The sequence below is a fragment of the Rhea pennata genome, chromosome 1 (assembly GCF_028389875.1).
Source record: "Rhea pennata isolate bPtePen1 chromosome 1, bPtePen1.pri, whole genome shotgun sequence".
In the NCBI taxonomy this organism is placed as follows: domain Eukaryota; kingdom Metazoa; phylum Chordata; class Aves; order Rheiformes; family Rheidae; genus Rhea; species Rhea pennata.
This window is the reverse complement of record NC_084663.1, coordinates 145,578,036-145,601,838: the sequence shown is the minus strand read 5'-3', so window position 1 is coordinate 145,601,838 and position 23,803 is coordinate 145,578,036. Positions and strand designations below refer to the sequence as shown.

The window sequence follows — 23,803 nt, the reverse complement described above, 5'->3', positions numbered from 1 at the left end:
GTTATGTATCTTCCTTTAGTGGCTGTTGTATAGAGGATAACAGTCCACTCTTGCAACAGATATTACAGCTAATCCTTTAGCTCAAGAAGCTAAGGTCTGCATTCAGCTCATTCTTTAGAAAATATGAGATACATGCCTCCAAAACTCCTAGAGCTGCATAATTTGTAAGTCAAAAGGATAATTATATTTGTTTTATTCTTGGAGGACAACATATATTTCAGAGCAAGCATTACTCTGATTCATCAGTATCCAGCTGAATAATGCATGCTTTCAAATTAATTTGATATCAAGATGAGTGGAGATCTGTTGAGGCTAGAGGGGGAGTTGTTTGTTTTTTATTCATATATTTTGTTTTAGTCTTATTTTTCTAGGCTAAGAACAGCTTCTTTTTAGACAGCAAGATTTGTGCTTTTGGGGGCAATTACCTTCAGTCAATAGTCCTCAGTAACAACTATATGGTTTTACAGCAACACTCTAAAGGAACTAGTTAAGTTTTTTTTTTTTTTTTTTTTTTTTTTTTTTTTTTTTGAAACATTAGGAAAAGTGACAGCTGGTCTGTCCCTTTTGGAGTGGAGTTTTTAGGCTTGTATTGAAATTCAGAGGATCTCACAAAAGCCAGATTAAGGCAATGCTGTGACTTTGGCAAATAAAAAGGTATGAAATTTAGCACTACTGTCAGAGCTTTTGGTGAGTTCTCCACACAGGCAAAACAATATTAAGGTCTAATTGCACAGGCAAACAAGACTTGGCACGGTGGCTGCCCAGAAATAGATTATATTTCCAGAGCCAGGACATATCAAATTCTAGGAAAATTGGATGCACGGGATGGATTTTTTTTTTTTTTCCTAGAGGAACAGTTTGGTAGTTTGGGATACTCAAATCAACAACATCTCCCAGGATCAGTGTATGGAGTGTGTATTTTTGCAACATCAACACTGGAACAGGCAGTTGTTATAAATTTGGTGAAGAGGGAGTGTCGGGACCTCTTCTCATTCTTAAAAACTCACAGGTTGGCCTTAACAGTTGCCCTAATCAGGATAAGTCCTGCTACTAAATCTGCATTCTAAGAGTAGGTGGCCTTAATCGTGTTCTGCTTAGACAGTTTGTAGGACTGAGCCAAAAACTAGTGAGACTGAGGCACTGTCACCAATCTGGATTTTTTTACGGTTGTGAGCATCCAGGCATTCAAGGTACTTAACAGATTGCACCTTTTAATGCAATAGGGTATTCATTTTCATCTACTTTTAGGCATTATGAGGATTAAATATGAAGTCTGGCAGGATCTAGCAGCAGCTGTATCTCAAGTCCTGGTTTTCCACAGTGCGGAAATTCAGACATGGCTCATGCAATTAAGAATGGCTAAATGGTATCCTCAGATAGGGGCTGGAGGTGCTTGAATCCCTAGATCTGTAAACTTCCTTTACTTTTATCTACATGTGCATTTTCCTCCTTCTAGGTGAATATACTATTATGACAGCACATTTTCATCTGAAAAGAAAAATTGGTTATTTTGTCATCCAGACCTACCTTCCTTGCATTATGACTGTGATCTTATCACAAGTGTCATTTTGGCTAAACAGAGAGTCTGTCCCTGCCAGAACAGTCTTTGGTGAGTATCTCACTTTTCTGGCAGTATACAGGAAAGAATGGTCTTGTTTATGGAAGTGGTTTTCTATAACCAAACCACAGTGCACTAATGCCTGTTTCTATTTGGGATGTTTTAGATGTTCCCTTATTCTCTTCTAGTTTCAATTCAAAATCTTTTTAAAATATTGTTGGGGTTTTTTGGTAAAATTATGACAGAAATTGCACAAGAATCAATTATATGAAGGTTAGAGGAGGGAAGACAGAAGGATCAAATTGATGTGATTTGTGTTTTTTTCACTCATAAAATAGTGAACAGTTCAGAACAAAAGAATATACGTATTATCAGAGTTAATGCATACTCTAGTGTAAGCATTTGAAACAGATTTCGCTTTAAAACATTTGTTTATCTGTGTTTCAAGATGTTTATCTGGAAAAAAACATGTAGAGGTTAATTAGTGGCAATTATCTCTGTTACTATCAAACAAATTAATATGATTTTGCATTTACAAAATACATATTTACTACAGAAGCTGCCATGGAAAAATCATTTGGGATCTCTAAATTACTTGATTTATCACTAGAAGACTGCAAAAATTAAGCATAATCTTAACTGAAGGCTGATGAAATACAGAGGATCCACTAGATGAGAAATCAGGGAAGTGAGAGCAGTTTTGTGTATAAAAGTCTGAGTTTTTTAAGTCATTTGTCTATAGAATCCTCTTGAAATCAGTTGAGAGCTTTGATTAAACATCAGTTCGGTGATCTGCATTGGGAGCTTTGTTGACTGGTGATACTGATTCTAGGTTTACAAAGCTGTAACTGAGAGTTGCATTTTGTCCTGTTAGGGGCAGCCTTTCACAGATGAAATTAGTGGCAACTCTGTTATATATAGACTTCTGTGAAAGAAGGAGCTACTGTAAAGGAAATGAGTAATGGCCAACAATTTCATTCATCCACAGGTCGGAAAACAAAAACTATAATCCTGCCTCATTATGAAAGTTACTGATAAATAGATCGATCACTGATTTTATAATGCAACACTTAATAAGGGGCACTCTATATATACACCATATATCAAAGTAGAAGGATAAAATGTCAGTAAGATTTTAGTTTATCTAACAAATGGGTTTATATTATCTTTAAAATATATATATTTAAATGCACTAAGACTAAAGATAACTAGAATACCCCAGAAGGAAGTATCTGAGGGTAGAGGCTTTTATTTTCTCATAGTCAGCAGTGTCTTACTTTTTCAGACATAATATGGAAATACTGACTTTGTGTGGCTTTCTTAGGTATCACACTCAATTGGGGCCTACTCATAAAATATTCGGAATCTCATAAAGGCTACCAAGCTAATCTATGTTTCTTTTTTTTTTTTTTTTTTTTTTTTTCCTTTACAGGAGTAACAACAGTCCTCACCATGACCACCTTAAGTATCAGTGCCCGTAACTCTTTGCCAAAAGTGGCCTATGCTACTGCAATGGACTGGTTTATAGCTGTCTGCTATGCCTTTGTATTTTCTGCATTGATTGAGTTTGCAACAGTCAACTATTTCACCAAGAGAAGCTGGGCATGGGATGGCAAAAAAGCTCTTGAAGCTGCTAAAATCAAGGTACTTACCTTACATTTTTTGAATATCTAGAATAAAAAGCAGAACCAATCAGGGTTCAAATACCTGAATGCACAATCTTCAGCTTCTCCATGAAAAGATATTCAATTAACTCATGCCATACTCTCGTCTTCCTATAGAAGAAAATTTGCAAGGAAATTCCTTCTGCTGTTCAGAGAAATAAACTGTCATTCTCCAATATCTACATGAAAAGGATACAGGGCATTAAATACATGTGACATGGGATTTTAATGACCAAAATTCTGATAGTCAGTGAGCATACACTGTGAAGGATATCTCTGTAGAGCACTCTACTTGTGCTCTCCAAAATACATGACAAAGCTCACACTGAGCTCCAGGGGTCAAGGTACCATCACAATATCCTCAGTAAAAAAGAAAAAAAAAAGGTAGTGGTATGAAGACATGAACTTCTGCATTTCATGCTGAAGTTAAACTTTCAGAATCTGACTGACTCTTATCAAGTGATGTCTTAAAGAAAGTTCATGCATGCAGGCAATAAAGGAATAGTAAAATAACAGGAGACAGTGGCAGGAACAATAAGCCTTTCACTATTCTGCTTCCTTTTGTCAGGAGGGCGATGTTAGTGTCTTGGCAACTGCCTGCAAGGCAGCAACCTCAGCAGGTGAACGTTGCCCTGACAAAAGGACCTGCTAATTCACATGCCAACCGGGATCCAGCCCTGGCAGTCCTTGTTTAGTGTTTGCTGAAATCAGGGAAAGTTTAAACTGAGTGAGGGCTATAATTCCAAGGCAAAAACAACTGCTTGGGAGTCAAAGTCAGAATAGCCAACAGACATTTGTTAGCATGATTGATTAGGGTGCGTAGATTTGGGGTTACTATTTTGAGAACATATTTCCACTTTCTGTACCTGCTGTCTAACGTTTTGTTATTTACACCGCAGAAAAAAGAGCGTGAATTACTGGGAAATAAATCAGCTAATACTTATACCACTGGAAAGATGACCCCTACACCAAACATACCAAAGGACTCAGCCCCATCTGTCATCTCAAACACTGTTACTGCTCCAGTGAAACCTGCAGAAGAAAAGCCTGCTGAAAACAAAAAGACTTATAACAGCATCAGTAAGATTGACAAAATGTCCCGGATAATTTTTCCAGTGCTGTTTGGAACTTTTAACTTAGTCTACTGGGCCACATATTTGAATAGGGAGCCTGTTATTAAAGGTGCCAATTCTCCAAAATAAAACTGAAGGACTCTAAAGCCACATGTGAGCCATACTGACAAAGCAGATTCTACCAAGGAAAATTTGAGATCCAGACGACTTTCTACATTTGGGCAATATTCTTCAGGAAGTTTTTTGCATGTTTAATAATATGTACAAATAATATTGCCTTGATTGTTTCTACATGTAACCTCAGATGTTTCAAAGATGGTTATATTACTTACTTACAGCAACAGATCTTTATAAAAGATCAGAAGACATTGAACATGGCTTCTTTGCTGCTGAGTATCTTGCATTGATAGTTTACAAATAAAATAAGTTATATTTTTTAACTGTTCAAGTGTACTACATATCGTGGTTTTTATACTTCAGATGTACAGTCATACAAATGTAGGCTTAAGCTGTATTTTACAGAAGAGCTCCACTATTGTCATCTGATAGGTTACCATGAGTAACACCAGTTCTAAAAGTGCCAAATTACTAAATGTAGGGCTCTGTTTGAGCACCTTTACTGATTATAGATAGTACATTACTCCACAAATAAAAGTGCACAGCCCAATTTTCATTAGCAGAAGTTAATATAATGCAGTAAATCCTAATGGGGCTATGCTGATTTTCACTGCTTGAACTTCTGGCTTGCAGTGAAGTAACATAGGGAGCAAGATGCTACTTGTGTAAATAAAGGTGATGGAATCTTGCCCTTAAAATAATATATGTTTGTTTAGTTTTTTGCATTCCAACAGAATTTTCTCTGATGATTCTCAGTATTTATTCCAAAAATCAGAGATATATTGCATGAAATTATCTTTACCATAGATTAGGAACATATCTGCAAATAAAATTTTTAACAAAAGCAGTAGACATTTTATTAGGTTAAAGTAACTAATGTTTGGACATTTTCCCAAGAAGATTATGTTATATTAGCAGAGTTAAACAGTAAAGAATTAAAATAATTCTGAAATAATTACTACTTGTTTCCCAGAGTGAAGACCAATCAGCCAAGACAAAGATGGGTGATCAGAAAAGAGATGTACTTTGTGACAGCAAGGTGTTTTAGTGACAATATTGACAGAAAGATCTTTGTACTGTCCATCTGAAACTTTTCTATAAGACGCCTTGCTGCTGCCAATGTGTTTTGCTTTCACAATGAATGAGAAAATGCAATCTCAGTTTTCAGCTCTTTTCTCCTTGGCATCCTTTCCTTGTTCCAGAAGCTTTTGTAATTTAATCTTAATGTTTAAAATAAAAAATGCATTCAAGACTTGATTGCTAAATGTCATTCTTATACTGGTTATCATTTTAGGAAGATAAAGTCATCACTAGAGTTAGAACAATTAATTGGGAAGCAGATGTGCATGCACATGAGTACATGTGTGTACATGACTCAGCCTTGCTGTTGCCCAGAAAGTTACAGGTCAGATCCAGGCCTGAGGAGCTGTGTGGGCTTCTTGTGTTTCCTCTCAGTTCCTAAATGTTGTGAAGAAAAAAATCTAATGAGTGTATTTCTTTTTGTAGCTTTTATTTTGATGTGAATTTTGAAATTTGAGAATTTCCTGTGGCCAGGAGGAGGGCATAGGACCAGCAGGTGACTGAAAGCTGGTAAAAGGGAGTGAGGGAGGTACATGCCAACCTACTGGTTACAGTGCTAACTTAAGAGGTTAGGATTTGGCTCTCAGTTTTCATATAGGCATCCCATATGGCTATGAGTAGCCCCACACCTTATTGATCTTCATTCCTCTATCTCTAAAGCTGAATCATGGTGTTTGAATCCAATGAATCCAGTCCTTCGGGGACCCAAAAGAGTGAAACACTGCAGAGCATGTTGGGAGACAAAACGTTATAAAACCCCATGCATATTTCTTTTCTTGCATGTAAGTTTTCCCCGCTCACAGAAAGATGTGAGTCAAAAAGACCTCTTTTCTCTGTGAAAAGCTCATAGCTTTGCTAAGTCCAGCAGGAAGGCAGTGCAGTGAAGTGCACACGTGTTGTGCTGGGCGTCCTCAGTGGTTTGCTTGCACTGCGCAGCTCCAAAGCAGCTCTAAAGGCACCTGGTGTCTGGTGGAAGGAAACAGATCTCTCTGCTTGTGTGTGATGCACAGCCCATGGGCAGCCTCTTCTGCTGCTGCCTATGGCAATAGCAATGCATAATAAATGCAGCGCTAGACTCAGGTCACCAATCCTAGAGGTTGAATTTTTAGACTAGGAGAGCTGAGCCCAATTAGGCTCAGCCCAATTAGTTAGGACTAGCAAACACAACACTTGCCGTGAGTCAGGAGGTGAATGCCTGGGGATATTTCCTGTGATATGGGCATATATTCCCCCCATGGCTAGACAAAGTGTCCATGAAATGAGCAGCACGTTAGGGGCTCCTGTTAATCAGTGATGGAAGAAGCCTTAGTACCTACAGATGACTGTTCACTGTCCTGAAGTCCTTTCCTGTGGTTTATGATATGGCATGTTATTGACACCCATGGCAGATGGATGTGCTGGGTAACACACCCGAACCAGAGTTCTTGCAAGGAATCAATCTACCAGCAGCTTGCTATTTCTAATCTCACCAGAACAACGGATGAGATGTAACACTTCGGCATCAGTGACAGAGCATAATGCGCCAAACTAATCTTACTCAACTGGATGTCTGCAGATTACTGGTGAGTTGATAAGGACCCATCAGGAGATAGTCCATGTGATGATTTGCCTTTTTTTCTGGGACACACATTACTATATCGTTGACAAGTATGCATCTGCACCTGTAAGCTCAATTTTCTTCCCAACTACTCTTGCAGCCCACAGGTGGCACAGGCTCACATTTTTTTTTATCATGCATCATTATTTATAATATTTTTAGCTGTGAAAGAGAAGTTAGGTTCTGTACAATAAGTGCATTTTGTTCACTTCAGGTGGTAAGAACAGTACTTGCTACTTCTTTCCCTCAGATACCAAATACTCAAGTTGCATGAACTAGACTGTGTTTTTTTTTTCAAGAAGATTAAGTAGTTGTAAGATTTAGAAACAAAAATAGTTACTGAGTAGTGATGTTCCAAAGATTAAGGAACTAATGGACAGCCACTTACCCAAAGCAGGTACTGTGGATTCAAATCTAATCTGGAGTGAGGGACTTTTGCGCAATTTTCTAAATAGAAATAGTATCAGCATTCTGACATGCTGTTTGTTAGAGACTAGATGAATCTTCAGGAGAAATATTAAATATATATGCCCTGTTCCTCTCAATCTTCCCCAAAACATCTGCTTCTGGTTGCTATCAGAGAAAATATACTGGTCTAGAAAAACCTTTGCCCTGACCCTTTGCAGCAACTCAGTGTGTGTTCTTGTGTAAGAGAAGACTGGAGCACAGGCTTACCTGGTCAGACCCTTAGACCACAGTGTAGTTGTGAAAGTGGCATCAGAGTGCTTTGGGGACAATATAGAGGCTGTATTCACTACGCTGTTGAAAATTATGACCCATCTGCAAACCTCCAGAGGACAGCAGGTATGGTAAAAAGATATCTAATACAGATGTATCCCAAAACAAGAAAGAATCACAGACAGCTGCTTTCACTTCTCCTCAACTTCCACAAAAAGCCTCCGATGTGAGTCTTTTTCCTACATGAAAGGGAAATGTTGAACCATCTTCAAAGCACCTTCCCCACAGGCATTCTGTCTACCTAGCAGGATTTTCTGTGCATTTTTTTTTTTTTTTTTGCTTACATCCTAGTATGACTCTTATTCTGAATGGCTCAGCATTGTTTTCTGGTCTCCATTCCAATCTGACTGCTTTTGCATGAAGAGTCTCCTACTGAATACAGAATACCTGCAAATCTTTACTAGTGGAGTTGTGCAGGCACAGGACAAGAGCCATTGCTTTATTTTAGTGGTCAATATTTTGGAATTTATTTGATGTGTAGAAGATCTGACCATTACCTGCCCAAGGCATGTGGCCCCACAGACATTATATATATATATATATATATATATATATATATAATATAGCATTTCAAATTATATTGAGTGATGACTTCTGCATCTAAAGGCAGAAAATAATGATTAGGGATCATTCTGTTACCATGGATTTGCTAAACCTCATTGAAATTTCCTGAATAAAGTCTATTTTACATTTCTTGGAAAATCTCACACATTCCTAATCCTTACTTAGAACTGAAATGGTAGAAGAAGAATGAACTTCCCAGCATGTACTCCTACCTGAACAGTAGGTGTTATGTCCCATAGTTTGGGAGATGCTTTAGTCAGCTGATTGACTCCAGTCTAGAATTCTTAAATATCATGTTATGGTCTACTGCCTCATGCTACACAACACCTAACAATCTAAATAATCTCACTGTAGTCAGTAGTATTGTTTGTGTGGGAGACCATTACTCACTGATGGCATCTGAACTGTGGGAGATGGGAGCATTTCCCAGATCCTGGCTCAAAGTAAACACCTTGGCCTCATTCTGCTCCAAGCTAGGGCAGTATCTGGATGTCTACTTTGGTTTCCACTAGAAGGAGCCAGGGTCTTCAGGAGTGAGTTGTGTCACCGTCCCCAGTTTGGGTGAGCAGGACACTGTAAGGCACATCTACTTTACAGCTTACTCACAGCCAATGAGAGTAATAAAAAGGAATTGATTGTTACTTTTTATTTTCTATATGCTTTCATAAAAAAGAGTTTAAAGTGAATTGCAACAGTTCACCCCTGCACCAAGTATATGCAGGTGTATTGCCAAATTTCCTCATTTGCTCCCATTAAGAATGAAAGAGTAAGTCAAATAAAACAGAAAAGGTTTTTACTGTGGTATTTAAGTTGGGCCAGCTTACATATTTCCTAAAGCTTAGCCCTCTGCTGTTATCTTGAATTGTGTTCTGCTTTTTTCTGAACATAATATGCCCCCTGTGGAATAGCTAGACATATTTGTACAGAGCGGAGAAAGAAATGATTTTATGAATAATCCTGTCTTTCAGAAATTCTTGCTCAATGTATAAATTAAACTTTCAAGAAAACTGAATGAAATTGCTTTGCAATTCAGCTTATACAACCAAGACGAATGTAGCACTTGCACGGCTATTTGTTTTTTAAGTCCAGAGACAGTTTCATTGTAATTAGAATATATTTCCCCTAACATTGCTGCTCTCTAGATTGGAAATGACACTGAAATGTTCAGAGGAACCTAAATTATCCTAAAACAGTGTTTGATCAAATTGTTTGAATTCTTCCTGGCTTTTATATGTTTTTTATTATAATACAATTAAAATAATACCAAACATCCAAAATTATGGCCATCATATGGTGATAGTATCTCAGAGAGCAACCTCATCTTACCAATCCAGTATTTTGCTGTGGAAATTTGGTCAATTTTGAGAAAGACAAAAAGAATTAAAAGGTAGATTTTATGAAGCCCAAAGGGCTTCTGAAGGATCTCCGTAGGATTAACACTAATTTAGACTCAAGTTAGTGTCCCATTCTGTACTTCATTATTTGCCTTTTCATTGCCATCCTCAAAGCAATTATCAATTCTCACAGTCATCATGTCTTAAAAGTTGCTGTTTTAAATTGGTACTGGCTAAAAAGAAAACAAAAAGAAAATTTAAGAATGTTTCTTGAAGATACCAAGTCATTTATTTCACCTAAAGGATTTTAAAGAGTTTTTTAGGAAAGGGATGATGGAACTTCCCATGTTTCAGTTTGTGCCCATTTGCCTCTTGTCCTATCGCTGGGCACCACCGAAGAGTCTGGCCCCATCCCTCCCCTTGAAAAGAGAAATAGCACCCCTGCAGGACACTGTGCTAGACAAATGTACCACAGAGCAGTTCTCTGGCACCAGAGGTAACAACGAAATAAAGCAGAAGACAGTGTTCAACATTTTCTGGGCTTTCTCTCGAGTGCCAGAATGGAAAGATCAAAGCCTGGTACCTGTTTCAGGGTTGTCCCTGCTGTTGGAAAACCCTCCTGTATGGAGGGAAGACTGTATATAGGGGAGGAATATTGGCTGTGCTGTTACTTTTCAAAATAGATTTTTGGGGAGAGCAGAGGAGCAAAAGCAAAGAAGCTGTGGAGGATGCGCTTTCTCTCCAAAGCTTTCCCAGGTGCACTATCTTGCCCTTTGCTTGATAGGGGTGGGCAGGGCACAGAGCAGCAGCCCCATGCTTTGGCATGTCATCAGTCAGCTCCTTCATCTTCAGGACATCGGTACTTGTTCCTTCTCTCCTTCTGCTGTTCTCAGGGTGTCAAGATATTAGGAGTGGGGATACTCTACATTCTTTAACACTATGAATACACTGTGAACGGTGAGGTTTCAATTATTCAGAGACTTGTGTTTTGTATATTGCAGGTTGTGGCCAAGGAATACCAGATCAGCTGCACTCAAGAAGATGTTCACGGTCAGAAGACAGGTTAAAACCTTTACCTGCCATTGTACCAAGCTTGAGGTGCATGCAAACTGCTCTGAAGACATGACTGAGTGCCTCAAGCTGGCCTGAGAACAACTTCAGCTTGTTCAAGCTGAACTGGACACCTGGGAGCAACTGCTCAGAACAGCTGTTTGGGTGTCCTTGCCTAACAATATGCCTTCAGCTAGATGCACATGAGTGATAGGACTCTGGTCCCAAAAGTGGAGACATTTGCTGGCTACAAGAGACAGAGGGGCAGAAGAATCCTTATGGGCTGCTGTGCCATCCTTACATTTTGCTTCTTCCTGGCATTTATTGACAAAGCATAAGCTTAGCCAGAGTGCACTGACTGTGGGCACAGTCATAATGGCCTGGCACCATGCACTTTGTCATGGGACTTGCAAAGTGTTCCTACCAAATGGTTAGTTGGTTTTCTTCTTTCTGTTCCTGAGCTAGCAAAATCATTGCTGCTCCCTGAGCACCTCAGTTTGCAGAGTGCTCTAGCTCTTCCCGGAAGGGCCTCCATAAAATGCTCCAAGGATCTGTAGCAGAGGATTCAAGAGTCTGCTCCGTAGCAGCAGTGCCTTGCCAGAAATTGTTGTCCCCTTGTTATTGGAATCCACTGCCCTCCTGCAGAGGTGACTTTGTTCCCCTTTTGCTGCTGTCTAGGTGATATAAGAACCATCTCTCTGAAGTATGAGGATCTACCTGTGTGTGCCTGCATGCCCTTTACAACAGTACGTTGTTGCGTAAACAAGACCACGATGGCATTCTTTAAGGCCATCTCGAAAAGACAGTACACACAGAATCAACTTCTGACCCTGGCAGGGTATTATGCTTTCATCCACTGCAGGCTTCCTGGCTAGCCTTGTTGGGTAAGCTGATAGCAATGCTTTTCCAGCACTCAGTAGCATTTTGAGACTAACTACCAAAGAAAAAAAATGTCCAGATACTCTTGTAATGGAACAATAGCTTAAATAGGCAGACCTAACCTGGCAAGATTGTATGAGAAGAAAGATGTGAGAACACTTAATCTGTATGACCAGCTAAGTCTGTCTCCTGCTTTGGCCTTACTGACATCCTCAGAACAGCTACTCAGGACTCGTCCAGCCCCAGAGGTCCACATGCACACAAGGTGTTTGTCCTCAATGTCCATGCTTATGCCAGCGAAGTACGCAAAGCTGCTGAAAAGCCACAGCACCACAGCTTCAGATGATATTTGCAATACTTGCCCTTGGGTCAAAAAGAGCACACGAGCTTCACGCTGAAGGACAGAGGTAAGGACATGCAGATGTCTGGAAATACGAGGCTCTGAGGCTCACATTGTGAGGGCCCTCCTTCAGCATTTAATTGCAAGCAAAGTTAAGGTGCTAATTCAAGAAAAATGTTTAGTGCTAGCAAGTGAGCCACTTGTATTCATAAGCCCTGTTCCTTCCCTCTTTTTCTTTTCAGTTATGTTAACTGGCACAACTACCTTCTGAAACTTTTAACTCTCCCCCCCTACACACCCCCCACACAGCAAATATTACTGAGGGTTTAGCCTTTTGTATCCTTTAGGTTGCAAAAATAGCTGCCTATGTAAAAATGCAATGAAAGGTAAGTTAGAATATGGATGAACTTTATTGTGCTAGAGAATATAAATACTTTACTGCCATTAAAAGGTATAATAAAAAGCTATTTTGTTAAAACATGTGTTTAATAATCATAACCTTCACTGAATACACTATTTGAAGAGGCCCAGCAAAGGCACAGGGTGCAGTTAAAAATAAGAAAGAAAATGAAGAAAATAAGTAAAAGTAAAAATGCATAAGGGAGGAGGTATAATAAAAGGAAGAGCTAAAATACTCCTTTGGCGTTAGCACATAGTCCACTGAAGACAACAAGAAGAAAGCCCTAAACATCAGCTTATTTCACCTGACAGCCAGCAGCGAAGGAGGCAATAAAGGAACGGTAAAATTCTGCTCCAGCCGCGGAGCTTGCTGTCACACACTAACTGAAGAGGCGAATCTCCAGTTAAACACCACGAGTTTTTCCAAAGGGCTGGATGATTTCCCCACCACATACGCTGCCCGTAACAGTGCGCGGTCCCAGAGTCGCGGCCACAGCGCGGGCGCGGCAGAGCCCTCTGCCGCCGCTGCCGGGCCCCTGCCGCCGGGGCGCACCGAGGGGGCAGGGGGCGCGCTGGGCCCGCGGAGCGCCGCTGCCCGCCGCGCCGAGGGGCCTCGCCGCGCTTCCCCCCGCCGCCGCCAGGGGATCCCGCCGCCGCCGCCGCCGCCGCCGGCGGGGGCGGGACGCGCCGCCGCGGCGGGCGAGGAAGAGGAGGGCCAGCGGCCGGAGGGAGCCGCGCCGCGCCGCGCCGCGCCGCGCCGGGGAAACCATCCGCAGCCGAGGGCGGAGGCACCCTGCCATCCCCTGCCGCGAGGCCGCCCGGAGCCCGGCTTCCCCAGCGGGGGCGGGGGCGCCGCTCGCCAGCGCTCTTCCTTTCCTGGGGATATTTTCGTCGCGGGCGGTGCCGAGAGGCCCGCGGCCCCGCGTGGGGAGCAGCTCCTGCCTCGGAGCCGCGCCCCGCTCTCCGCCTGCCCCTGGGGCTCCCGGCGCCGCGGCCAGCACCCGCTCCACTGGGCCTGTGCTGCCAGTACGCGTTGCATGCATGCTTACACAGACATACACATGTGCGAGGGGGCGAGCCAAGGGGCAGCCGGCGACCGTGAAACGCCTCTTCGCACGCTGCTGCACATCCTCGCTTCCCAACTGCTCGGGCACTCTGAAGCCGGGACGTTGCTGTCATGCACTCCACACTCCAACTGCTGTTTTCATAAGCAACAGCCCTCAAAAAAGCCTCGGATGCCGGCAAACGCTCCTTGCTCTTGTTGCAGCGAGTCACTCGCGCTGGTGGCCGGGAGCCGCGCGGGGAGCAGCGGCTGGAGCCGGGCCGGTGGGACGCCCCGTCCCGACACCGCGGGGCTTTGCCTCCCACCCCTGAGATGAGGTCGTTCACCCCCCGCCTCGCCCCGCTTGCCCTCAAACGCTGGTGTATACGCAAACTTCACACCTGCAGATCAACGTGCTGCAAAACTAGCCTGCATCTGAAGAAACATTTCCAGCTGGCACTTTCGCACAGCTATTTCTGGTGAATCCCAAGGCAATACCAGAGATCCTTCCTTCCCCTGCCTTTCATATTCTGCCCATTATTTTTCCATGACAGCAGGAGGTCTGGAGTTCAACTGTATTCCTCTGCTGGCGACAGAAAAGAGCACAACTTTTATAACAAGTGATTATAAGCAATTCACAGTAACTGCAATTAGCCAAAGTCAACACGAAAGAACTGCTGTATAATCTACTAAAGAGAAGTTGAGGTTGCAAGAATCTAAAGTGCATGACTGGAAATTAATTGCCTGGCTCGCAGTGGATTTTCTCTAAACTGTCTGGTTCCCTCCATAAATAAATTAGGGGAAAGAAGTAATTCTAGTCAGTTCTTTTAAGCGTTATATAGGAGCTATTCTAAAAGCAAGATTACATCTTTCAGCAGAACTTTTTTTTAATGTAATGTCATAATTAAAAGCAACTTCCTCAAAACTTGGAAATAATACCAAAGGGAGCAAAAAGCGAAGATTCACAATCCAGAGATTTCAAACCACAGTAAAATGATCACTCTAGGAGGATTTTTTGTTTGTACTTTATTGTAATATAAGTGAAATGCTGTCATTTTCCAATTGTGAAAGCAAAGGGGAATATTCTTATAACCCTGGTGCCTGATGTAAAGTTCCATAGAACTGGAGAGAATTAAAGATGTCAAAAATCACATTTGTGTTGTTCTTAGTGGAGTAGAAAGACACACTACGTCCAGACCCAAACTACCTCTCCTTGGAGATAGCTGCAACCACATTTCCTAGTCCTCACAGCAAAAAATCCTAATTTATTCTGAAGATTCCATTATATACATAAATTCATATAATTCTGCCTACGCATGCCTCCCTCCTCTGTGTATACATTCTGCAAGTATTCCTTATATGTGTGTATGCATGTACATGTAGTGCATGCAAACTTCTACATACATACAGCTAGATAGAGAGGCATATACAAACTCGTGGTATCTATGTTTGTCTCTCCCTCTCTGTGTGGAAGACCATACTGTAGATTTCTCTCTGTAGCCGCACCGACGGGGTGTATATCTGCATCTAGAAGTACACGGGGATGCCCGCGGTGCCGACCAACCCGACATCGGAAGCAGCGCGCACCTCGCTACCTCCCTCTGCAGAGAGCTCCTTCAGCGCCCTGGGCGCCCCATTTGGCAAGTGAGTGTGGGGTTTAGGGGGGAGGGGAGCATCCCCTAAGTGCGGCGGGGGGGGGGGGGTGTAGTTGCAGCCGAGGGCCACGCCGCCGCCTCGGGGGTCTCGGCTGAGGATCGCGGGGAGAAATCCTCCCCCGCTGGCTGGCATTTGATTGCGGCTGGCGAGTGTGTGCGCGTGTGTGCGCGCCGGCGGGGGCTGGGGGCAGGGTTCACTGCTCGGCTCCGCTCCTCGCCGACGAGGCAGGTACCTGTTGGGCAGAGAGAGGAAACAAGGTGCTTCCCAATGCGGGGCGATCTCGGGCAGCCCTCCACCGCGCTGCAGTGCTGGGTCCGGGGTAGGTGCTCCACTCGGGGGCTAAGGTGCTCCACGTCTTGGCCCCTGGCCCCGGCCGCAGCCCCGGCCCCGGCCCCGGCCCGCCCCGCCGCGCCGCGCCGCGCCGGCGAGGCCCGGGCTCTCCGGCGCTGGGCGCCGCCGAGGGGGTACGGTCAGTGCCAGCCTGGAAAGCAGGAGGGGCCGCTGCGCTATTCCCGACAACGGGCTGTCAGGAAAGGGGGAAGCGCCGCAGCACGGTGCCTACTGAACGCCTGCCAGACTGTGGAGCTTGATTTATACTTGGATCTGCAAGGATCTCCTTTGGGGATTTTCCCCCTCATCCCACCTTTTTTTTATTATTATTATTTTTCCTCTCTCTCTTCCCCCTCCCCTCCTGGAGCAGTGTTAAAGGGGGTATCTTCCTCAGGGTATAAAGCTGAGAATGCACAAGAAGAGAGAATAAGAGCCTCATCTCATTGCCTCATTCTTGTTTGCATGTGAACATCCTGCAACATTTACTTCATCCTGCTGCACCTTTTACCTGGCCAGATCTGCCCACACCATGTCAGCTAAGCTTCTAGTGGTTTTCTTCCTTCTGTCAGTGTTTCAAGCCTGGTAAGTCCGTACTCCTTTCAGCTACCCCCACTCCCTCCTTCTCCTCTCCTCCCAATATTGGGGTTTTCGGGCTGGGATGACACTCTCAGAGTTTGCAGAATACTTAACGGCTGGGAAGGACACCGGGCTTTCCCCCTCCCCCCCCCCAACATTTTATCCTTCTCTGCTCTGTGCTGGGTTTTATTCCGAAACGCCGTTTGCTGCTGCTCGCTCTCGGGACCCAGCCCCAGTCGCCAGCTAAAACCCCGGTGTCTGTGCAGCCAGTGCGGCGGGCGCCGCCGTTACCCTTGCCGAGACGAGTGCGAAGCCGCGGCCCGCCGGCAGGGCTCCCTCCCGAGCCGGCCCGCCGGAAAGTTTTCTCGCTCCTGGGTTTGTCCGGGCATTAGCGGAGCCCGGCACACGGCGGGCAGAGTGGGGAGTCCCGCGGGCACGCTCAGAGTGAGCCAGGGCAGCGGCGCGGCGGGCAGGCAGAGGGAGGCAACCGCGGGAAGCGGGAGCCGGGCGGCCGGGACACGCCGCGGGGGCCCTGGGCCGGGGGGCGGGGCGCCCCTGCCGCGAGCTGCCGCCGGCGGCGACCGTTAACCGCCTCAGCGCCGGCCCAGCCCGCGCGGGGGGAAACGGCCGCCCGCGGCCGTTGTTGCCGCCCGTCACGGGGCAGCCGTCACAGCCGGCCGTGCCTCTGGCAGCGAGGTGGCGGACGGGGAGAGGCGGCAGCCGAGCGGCAGTGCCGAGGGAAAGGCTCCGCGCCGCGCTCGCCTCCGGCCCCGGTAGTTGTCCGGGATACCAGGAAGGGCTCGTACGCATAGCCCCGGGCAGGGGGGTCACCTCGGCACTCCCCGGCAGCAGATGCCGCTGACTTTCCTTTCCTTTCCTTTCCTTTTCCCTTCCCCTTCCACTACCTCTTCCTCTTTTTCCTTCCCTTCCCTTCCTTTCCTTTTTCTTCCTCTTTCCTTCCTTTTCCTCCCCTTTCCCCACCTTCCCTAAAACACAGATTTATGGAGCGTATTGTTCCACTCAGCAGCTTGTCCTGTGGGCTGGTGCCCAGCAGTGGCATCTCTCTCTCTCTCTCCCCCCCCCCAAATCCTCACGGGAAACAGAGGCTGCTTCATTTCAGCCCCTGAGGCCAGGAGAGCATGTCCTGGACATGCTTGTTTGGGAAATAAACCCTTTCTTTCACAGCCTCTCAGAGGTTTTCAGCCACCGCCTTCTGCGGGTTCTGCATTTTTCTCTATCTTCTTGCAGGATCAAAGCTAGTGGCTCTCTAGGAATCTGGGGAAAGAGGGCAGCCCTTCTTCCCTTTTTGCAAATCACCTGCTGTCATTCCACGTTTATTTCTGTGCATATCAGGGGCGTACTAAGAGTTTGGCCATCAGCAGTACAGCTACAGGTGAAAAAGTAACCTCAAGTGCCTTCAGAGTGCTTAATTGTTTAGAGGCAAGCAAGAGAAGTGAAAAAGAAACTCTCGGGGGGAAACAAACACCTTGAAAAATAAATATTTAATGTGCATCACAGTTGTTAGTCTGACTCACTGTGAAATCTCTCCCACCCGCAGTCTTAATCTAGAAGGTAGGGAGCAACTTATATCCTTTGGAGGCACTTTCTAGGAAAGAAGCTGCTACAGTGAAGGGATTTAAAAAGTCTGTAGGTGCTTAGAGTCTTAATAGTAACTAGTTTAAAGAAGCTGCTTCCTGAAATGGGAATCATGGTCCTGCATGAACTCGGTTCTCACTTCTACATGCATTCTGAATATCTCCAATAAAGGTGCAGTGGGTACAAAAGAAGAAGGCATATGATCTGGTGCTCATTTCCTATCAGAAATTCAGTACCACTGCAGCATTTCAGCTGTGAGATACAAGCCATGTATGTTTGGAAATGGTGCCTCCTTTGAGAATGAATTTTAACTGCAGCATTCAAACATTTTGCTCTCCATGAATCTTAGGGGAAAAAACCCAAAATCTCTCTTAGCTTTTTTTTAAACACCCATGATTGAATTACACAGAAAAAAATCAAGCTCTAAAAATGCAGTTTACTAATAGAAAATGCCTGTTTCTCTCTTCAAAATTTTCCATAAAATTTTCTATACTTTTGGAACTTGATTGTATGAACTTTCTTCATAGGAAATGCTCAGGGGCTAGATTGCAAATTATTTTTATATGGAAAGGGTACCCAGGCCACTGCTGATTTGTGGGGTTATGTTAAATGATTCATGGCTAATACTTAGGACATATTAAATTAAAACAATTAAAAGTTTGATAATTAGCTTGAATGGTTGTCTACAAGCAATAATGAAAGTTGATGATGCTGTATGATTACATTTTTATAATTAATTTTTTGTCACTATAGAGTGGTCATCACCACTCTATGGAAATCTAAGGTATTTTGAAAGACTCGAGTGTCATTATAGAGAGAAGGGGAGGGAGAGGAAGAGAGAGAGAGAAGATTGCTTTGATGGAGGCAGCTCTGGCATTAGCACATCCCAAGAATAGTCAAGGTCTGTGCTTCTGATTTTCTGTTGCTTTGTACCTTGCATAATTGACATCTGTGTAAAAACACTGTGAAATGATATCAAATCACTAGGGCAATTGCGAGTTCAAGCATTGGATGGTTACTATTCTAGGTTCCACGACAGGTTATCTTTTCTCCCGATAACTTCATCTCGGCTTAACTGGCACAGATTTTCTCAAGTGAGAGATGAAATAGATTTGGTTTCTAAGATACCAAAAGATACATCTTCAAATCAACATTTTACTGTTCATGCACAAAAAGCTGCACAAATGAAATTGGTCTCATGTGAAAATAACTCTAGATGCAGTTTTACTACATTTGTATCACCATACCCTTAAAATAAAAGAAGAAAGAAGAAGAGTTGTAACTTTTTATGTAGTACTAGCCTTTTTAATGTTACTAAAACTATAGGGAGACTCTGAAATTCAGATTAATGTATGCAACATATTTGTGTGCCTGTGATAATCTATCTTACACTCAAAGAGCAAGTTCTTAATTCTGAGCCTTGTAATACATTAAACTCTGAAATGCAGGCACTGAGAATATAATAATTTATTAATAGGATAAAATGATCAGGAAGTATTAAAAGTTCTAAATTTTTAATACTCTTATTAGCCTCTTTGCAAGAGATGAATCAGTTGTCTTGAAGGATTCATCAAATAATACTGCAGATATTAGTTCTTCATAAGAGCATACTGTAAATTAACTAGTATGGATAGGTTGGTTAAAGTATAAGATAGAAAACAGTACCCTGATAACTGTATTAATTCACAGACTGTAATTTCTCTGAGAGACTGGAAGAAGACAACTTCAAAACAGTGTCTGATGATGCCCCATCCACAAACGCTCAACAATTGTGAATGAGAACATCTGTTTGCAAAAACATCCTGTGGTTGCGTAGATAGACAAACCCACGAGAGAAATCTAAAACTTCTTAAAATGAATCTAGAGATTTACTCAGAATATAAACTCAGATTTTATTTATGTAAAATAACATCTATTTTTTTTATCTGTTATTGCAGCTCTAAAAAGGTTGAAGAGGATGAATATGAAGATGGAACGACTAACCAAAAATGGGTATTAGCTCCAAAAACACAGGACACAGATGTGACTCTCATACTAAACAAGCTGTTGAGAGAGTATGACAAAAAGCTGCGGCCGGATATTGGAAGTAAGTTCTTTTTTCTCTACAGGTCACTGAATCACAGAATGGTTGAGGTTGGAAGGGACCTCTGGAGATCATCTAGTCCACCCGCCCTGTTCAAGCAGGGTCACCTACAGCATGTTAGACAGGGTTGCATCCAGGCAGGCTTTGAATATCTCCAGAGAAGGAGACTCCACAACCCCTCTGGGCAACCTGGTCCAGTACTCTGTCACTCTCAGAGTAAAAAAGTTTTTCCTCATGTTCATATGGAACTTCCTGTGCTTCAGTTTGTGTCCGATGCCTCTTGTCCTGTTGCATGGCCCTACTGAAGAGTTTGTCTGCATCCCCTTGACACCCTTCCCTGAGATACTTATACACATTGATAAGATCCACTCTCAGTCTTCTCCAGGCTAAACAGGCCCAGCTCTCACAGCCTTTCCTCATAGAGGAGATGCTTCCATCCTCCTGATCAAGTAAGGAAAGGTATCTGTGAGCACATACATTATATTATATTTTGGTTAGTATACACTGATGTTTGAGAAAGAGGAGGTTAAGTGTTTTTGGCTCCATTTCACATGTATACAGTTTGGACAGAGATATGGATGGGCTAGCTCCAAAGGATTCAGCAGGTCTTTGGCAGAATCAGGAACACTTCTTTCTTTTGTTATCCAGTGCATACATGTGAAAAACAGGCCACAGGCTCTGATGAGTGATTAAAGAAGCAGCATATTAAAAACAAAAGTAGGACACAGCAGGGGAAGAATGTACATCTGCCCTCTTCAAAACACATAACATGATTACAGAAGTTATGTTCCTTAATGCTGAGAAGAAGGGACTAGGATTTTCCTCTGTAAATATATTGCAACTCTAGGGATTTTCTCCCTAGAGCCAGCAGACACTTTTATCTCCAAAGAGATCTGATAGAATAGAAGTGTCTTGTGGCAGTATATATATGGATACATTTAGGAAAAAGCCAGTAGATATCTGCATGTATATAATCATTTTGAGCTATTTTTCATTTTTTTTTCTTATTTATATAATGGGGCTCTGTATTTCTGGCTAAGACTTTTAACCATTTGTGGTTATGCTCTGTTTGCCCTGTTTATATCCTTATAGTGTTTAAAGAGATCATATTTGATATGATATCTGTTTTTATCAGGGAATGACATTGATCTCTCCCTCTGCCTAATTTGTCATACTGGATTTAATTGATTTTTAATACCTGTTGGAGAAATGCTTTAATACAATCTCCCACCTGCAACAACATCTGGAAGACATTCTCAGACAAATGTTTTTTTTTCACTTTGTACACAGTGTCCTCAGATCACTGACTTCAGACAGAGTAAATTATGTTATGCCTGTATGGGACAAAGCAGTCATTAAGAGTCCGTGTGTCAGTTGCCATAAAATTAGTAGAGGTCAGGCACATCCTACAGTATTGGAAAATCATTGTTGCCAAAGTAATTCTTTTTGTTTCCACAAACTTTCATAAATCCTGTTATACAGAAAGGAGTTAAATTACAGAGCTCCTCATATATCCTACCAAACAGAGACTTTACAGTTCTGAACTGCATCTATCTATATCTGTTAAGGATCTCAGTCCTGGGCCATTTTTCTTTTTGATAGGAATCTGGCTATTTTATAACTTCAGCTAAGTGTTGCTCAGATGCAAGGGAAGTTATTTCATCTCCCTACTTCCTTCGCTGCTCCCTCTTCCCTGCTCTCCCACCTCTGATGCAGATAAATAACATTGCCCTTTTGAAGCTATGGAGCTGCTGCATTTGTGAAGAACACCAGGGGAATGTCAGAGCATCAGGCAGTATATCTAACTTACCTAAATTGCCAGCTGGTTTCTTACACTAAAGTATGTCTTCCTTTCTGTGTAGGAGAAGGTTATCCTCCAAGTTAGACAGTTGACTTGTCCTGTCAACTAAACTGAGTCCCTGTCCTGAAGCTCCCAGTATTAATATATAACAGTTAAAGCACTGTGAAGAAGAAAGTAGTGGACTAGATATATTACTGCATCAAATAATAAAATGCATATTTTGGAATTTATGGAAAGCATAGAACGAAACAGTAGAGGAGAGAGAGAAGTAATCCAAGCTCAAGAGCGGTGCATCCCTATGAATAAGAAGTGCAGCAAAAGGGGCAGGAGACCTGCATGGGTGAGCAAGGAGCTCTTGGCCAAATTCAGACAGAAGAAGAAAATACACAGAATGTGGAAGAAGGGACAGGCTACTTGGGAGAATTACAGGAATGCAGTCAGAGTATGTAGAGATGCTGCGAGGAAGGCTAAGGCCCAGCTGGAATTGAGTCTGGCAAGGCATGTCAAGGACAACAGGAAGGGCTTCTTCAAATACATCAGCAGCAAGAGGAGGACTAGGGAAAATGTGGGCCCGCTACTGAATGGTGCAGGGGCCCTGATGACAAGGGATACAGAGAAGGCAGAATTACTGAATGCCTTCTTTGCTTCAGTCTTCACTGCTAAGGACAGCCCTCAGGAATCCTGCAGCCTGGATGTGAGGAAGAAAGTCCAAGAGAAGGGAAGACTTTCCTTTAGTTGAGGAGGATAGGATTAGAGACCTTCTGGGCATGCTAGACATCCACAAATCCATGGGCCCGGGTGGGATGCACTCACAGGTACTGAGGGAGCTGGCGGATGTTGTTGCCAAGCCGCTCTTCATCATCTTTGAAATGTCCTGGAGAACTGGAGAAGTGCCTGAGGACTGGAAGAAAGCCAGTGTCACTCCCGTCTTCAAAAAGGGCAAGGAGGAGGACCCAGGGAACTATAGGCCAGTCAGCCTCACCTCCATCCCTGGAAAGGGGATGGAACAGCTCATCCTGGATGTCATCTCCAGACATATGGAGGAGAAAAAGGTGATCAGGAGTAGCCAGCATGGATTCAGCAGGGGTAAATCCTGCTTAACCAATCTGATAGCCTTCTCTGATGGCATGACTGGCTGGGTAGATGAGGGGAGAGCAGTGGACGTTGTGTACCTTGACTTCAGCAAGGCTTTTGACACTGTCTCCCATAACATCCTCCTAGAGAAGCTCTGGAAATGTTGTTAGACAAGTGGAGAGTGAGGTGGATTGAGAACTGGCTGAAAGGTAGAGCTCAGAGGGTCATCATCGGTGGTGTGGAGTCTAGCTGGAGGCCTGTGGCCAGTGGCGTCCCCCAGGGCTCATCCTGTTCAACTTCTTCATCAACGACCTGCATGAGGGTACAGAGTGCCTCCTCAGCAAGTTTGCTGATGATACCAACCAGGGAGGAGTGGCTGACACACCTGAGGGCTGTGCTGCCACTCGGAGAGACCTGGACAGGCTGGAGAGCTGGTCAGAGAGGAACCTCCTGAGGTTCAACAAAGGCAAGCGCAGAGTCCTGCACCTAGGGAAAAATAACCCTAGGCACCAGTACAGGCTGGGGGCTGACCTGCTGGAAAGCAGCTCTGCAGAGAAAGACCTGGGAGTGCTGGTGGATGACAGATTGACCATGAGGCAGCAATGTGCCCTTGTGGCCAAGAAGGCCAATGGTCTCCCGGTGTGCATTAGGAAGACTGTTGCCAGCAGGTTGAGGGAGGTGATCCTGCCCCTCTACTCAGCCCTGGGGAGGCCTCATCTTGAGTACTGTGTTCAGTTCTGGGCTCCCCACTACAAGAGAGGCATGGAGCTACTGGAGAGAGTCCAGCGTAGGGCTACAAAGATGATCAGAGGGCAGGAGCACCTGCCCTATGAGGAACGTCTGCGAGAGCTGGCCCTGTTTAGCCTGGGGAAGAGAAGACTGAGGGGGGATCTTATCAATGTGTACAAGTACCTGAAGGGAGGGTGTCGAAGGGACAGGGCCAGACTCTTTGCACTGGTGCTAAGTGACAGGACAAGAGGCAATGGTCAGAAACTGAACCACAGGAAGTTCTGCCTGACCGTGAGGGGGAATTTCTTCCCTGTGAGAGTGATGGAGCACTGGACCAGGCTGCCCAGAGAGGTGGTGGAGTCTCCTTCTCTGTAGATCTTCAAGGCCCACCTGGATGCAACCCTGTCTACCATGCTGTAGGTGACCCTGCTTGAGCAGGGATGTTGGACTAGATGATCTCCAGAGGTCCCTTCCAACCTTACTGATTCTATGATTCTATGATTCTAATTTTCAGAATCAAAGC

At 43.9% G+C, this 23,803-nt stretch overlaps 2 protein-coding genes across 3 annotated transcripts in view; both read left to right on the top strand.

Moving 5' to 3' along the window:
- Positions 1-4,424, top strand: part of GABRA5 (gamma-aminobutyric acid type A receptor subunit alpha5) — a 53,363-nt gene extending 48,939 nt beyond the window's left edge. Inside the window, exons 7-10 of one of the 2 annotated variants that reach the window (XM_062575013.1) lie at positions 1,457-1,609; positions 2,991-3,202; positions 3,696-3,698; positions 4,122-4,424. In XM_062575013.1, the coding sequence (XP_062430997.1) occupies positions 1,457-1,609; positions 2,991-3,202; positions 3,696-3,698; positions 4,122-4,424 (671 nt within the window). The remainder of the gene's footprint in view (positions 1-1,456; positions 1,610-2,990; positions 3,203-3,695; positions 3,699-4,121) is intronic. The other variant, XM_062575004.1, reaches the window with a different exon arrangement.
- Positions 4,425-15,950: 11,526 nt separating this feature from the next.
- GABRG3 (gamma-aminobutyric acid type A receptor subunit gamma3) overlaps positions 15,951-23,803 on the top strand; it is a 321,544-nt gene continuing 313,691 nt past the window's right edge. Inside the window, exons 1-2 of the mRNA XM_062574967.1 lie at positions 15,951-16,003; positions 19,531-19,679. Coding sequence (XP_062430951.1) covers positions 15,951-16,003; positions 19,531-19,679 — 202 coding nt within the window. The remainder of the gene's footprint in view (positions 16,004-19,530; positions 19,680-23,803) is intronic.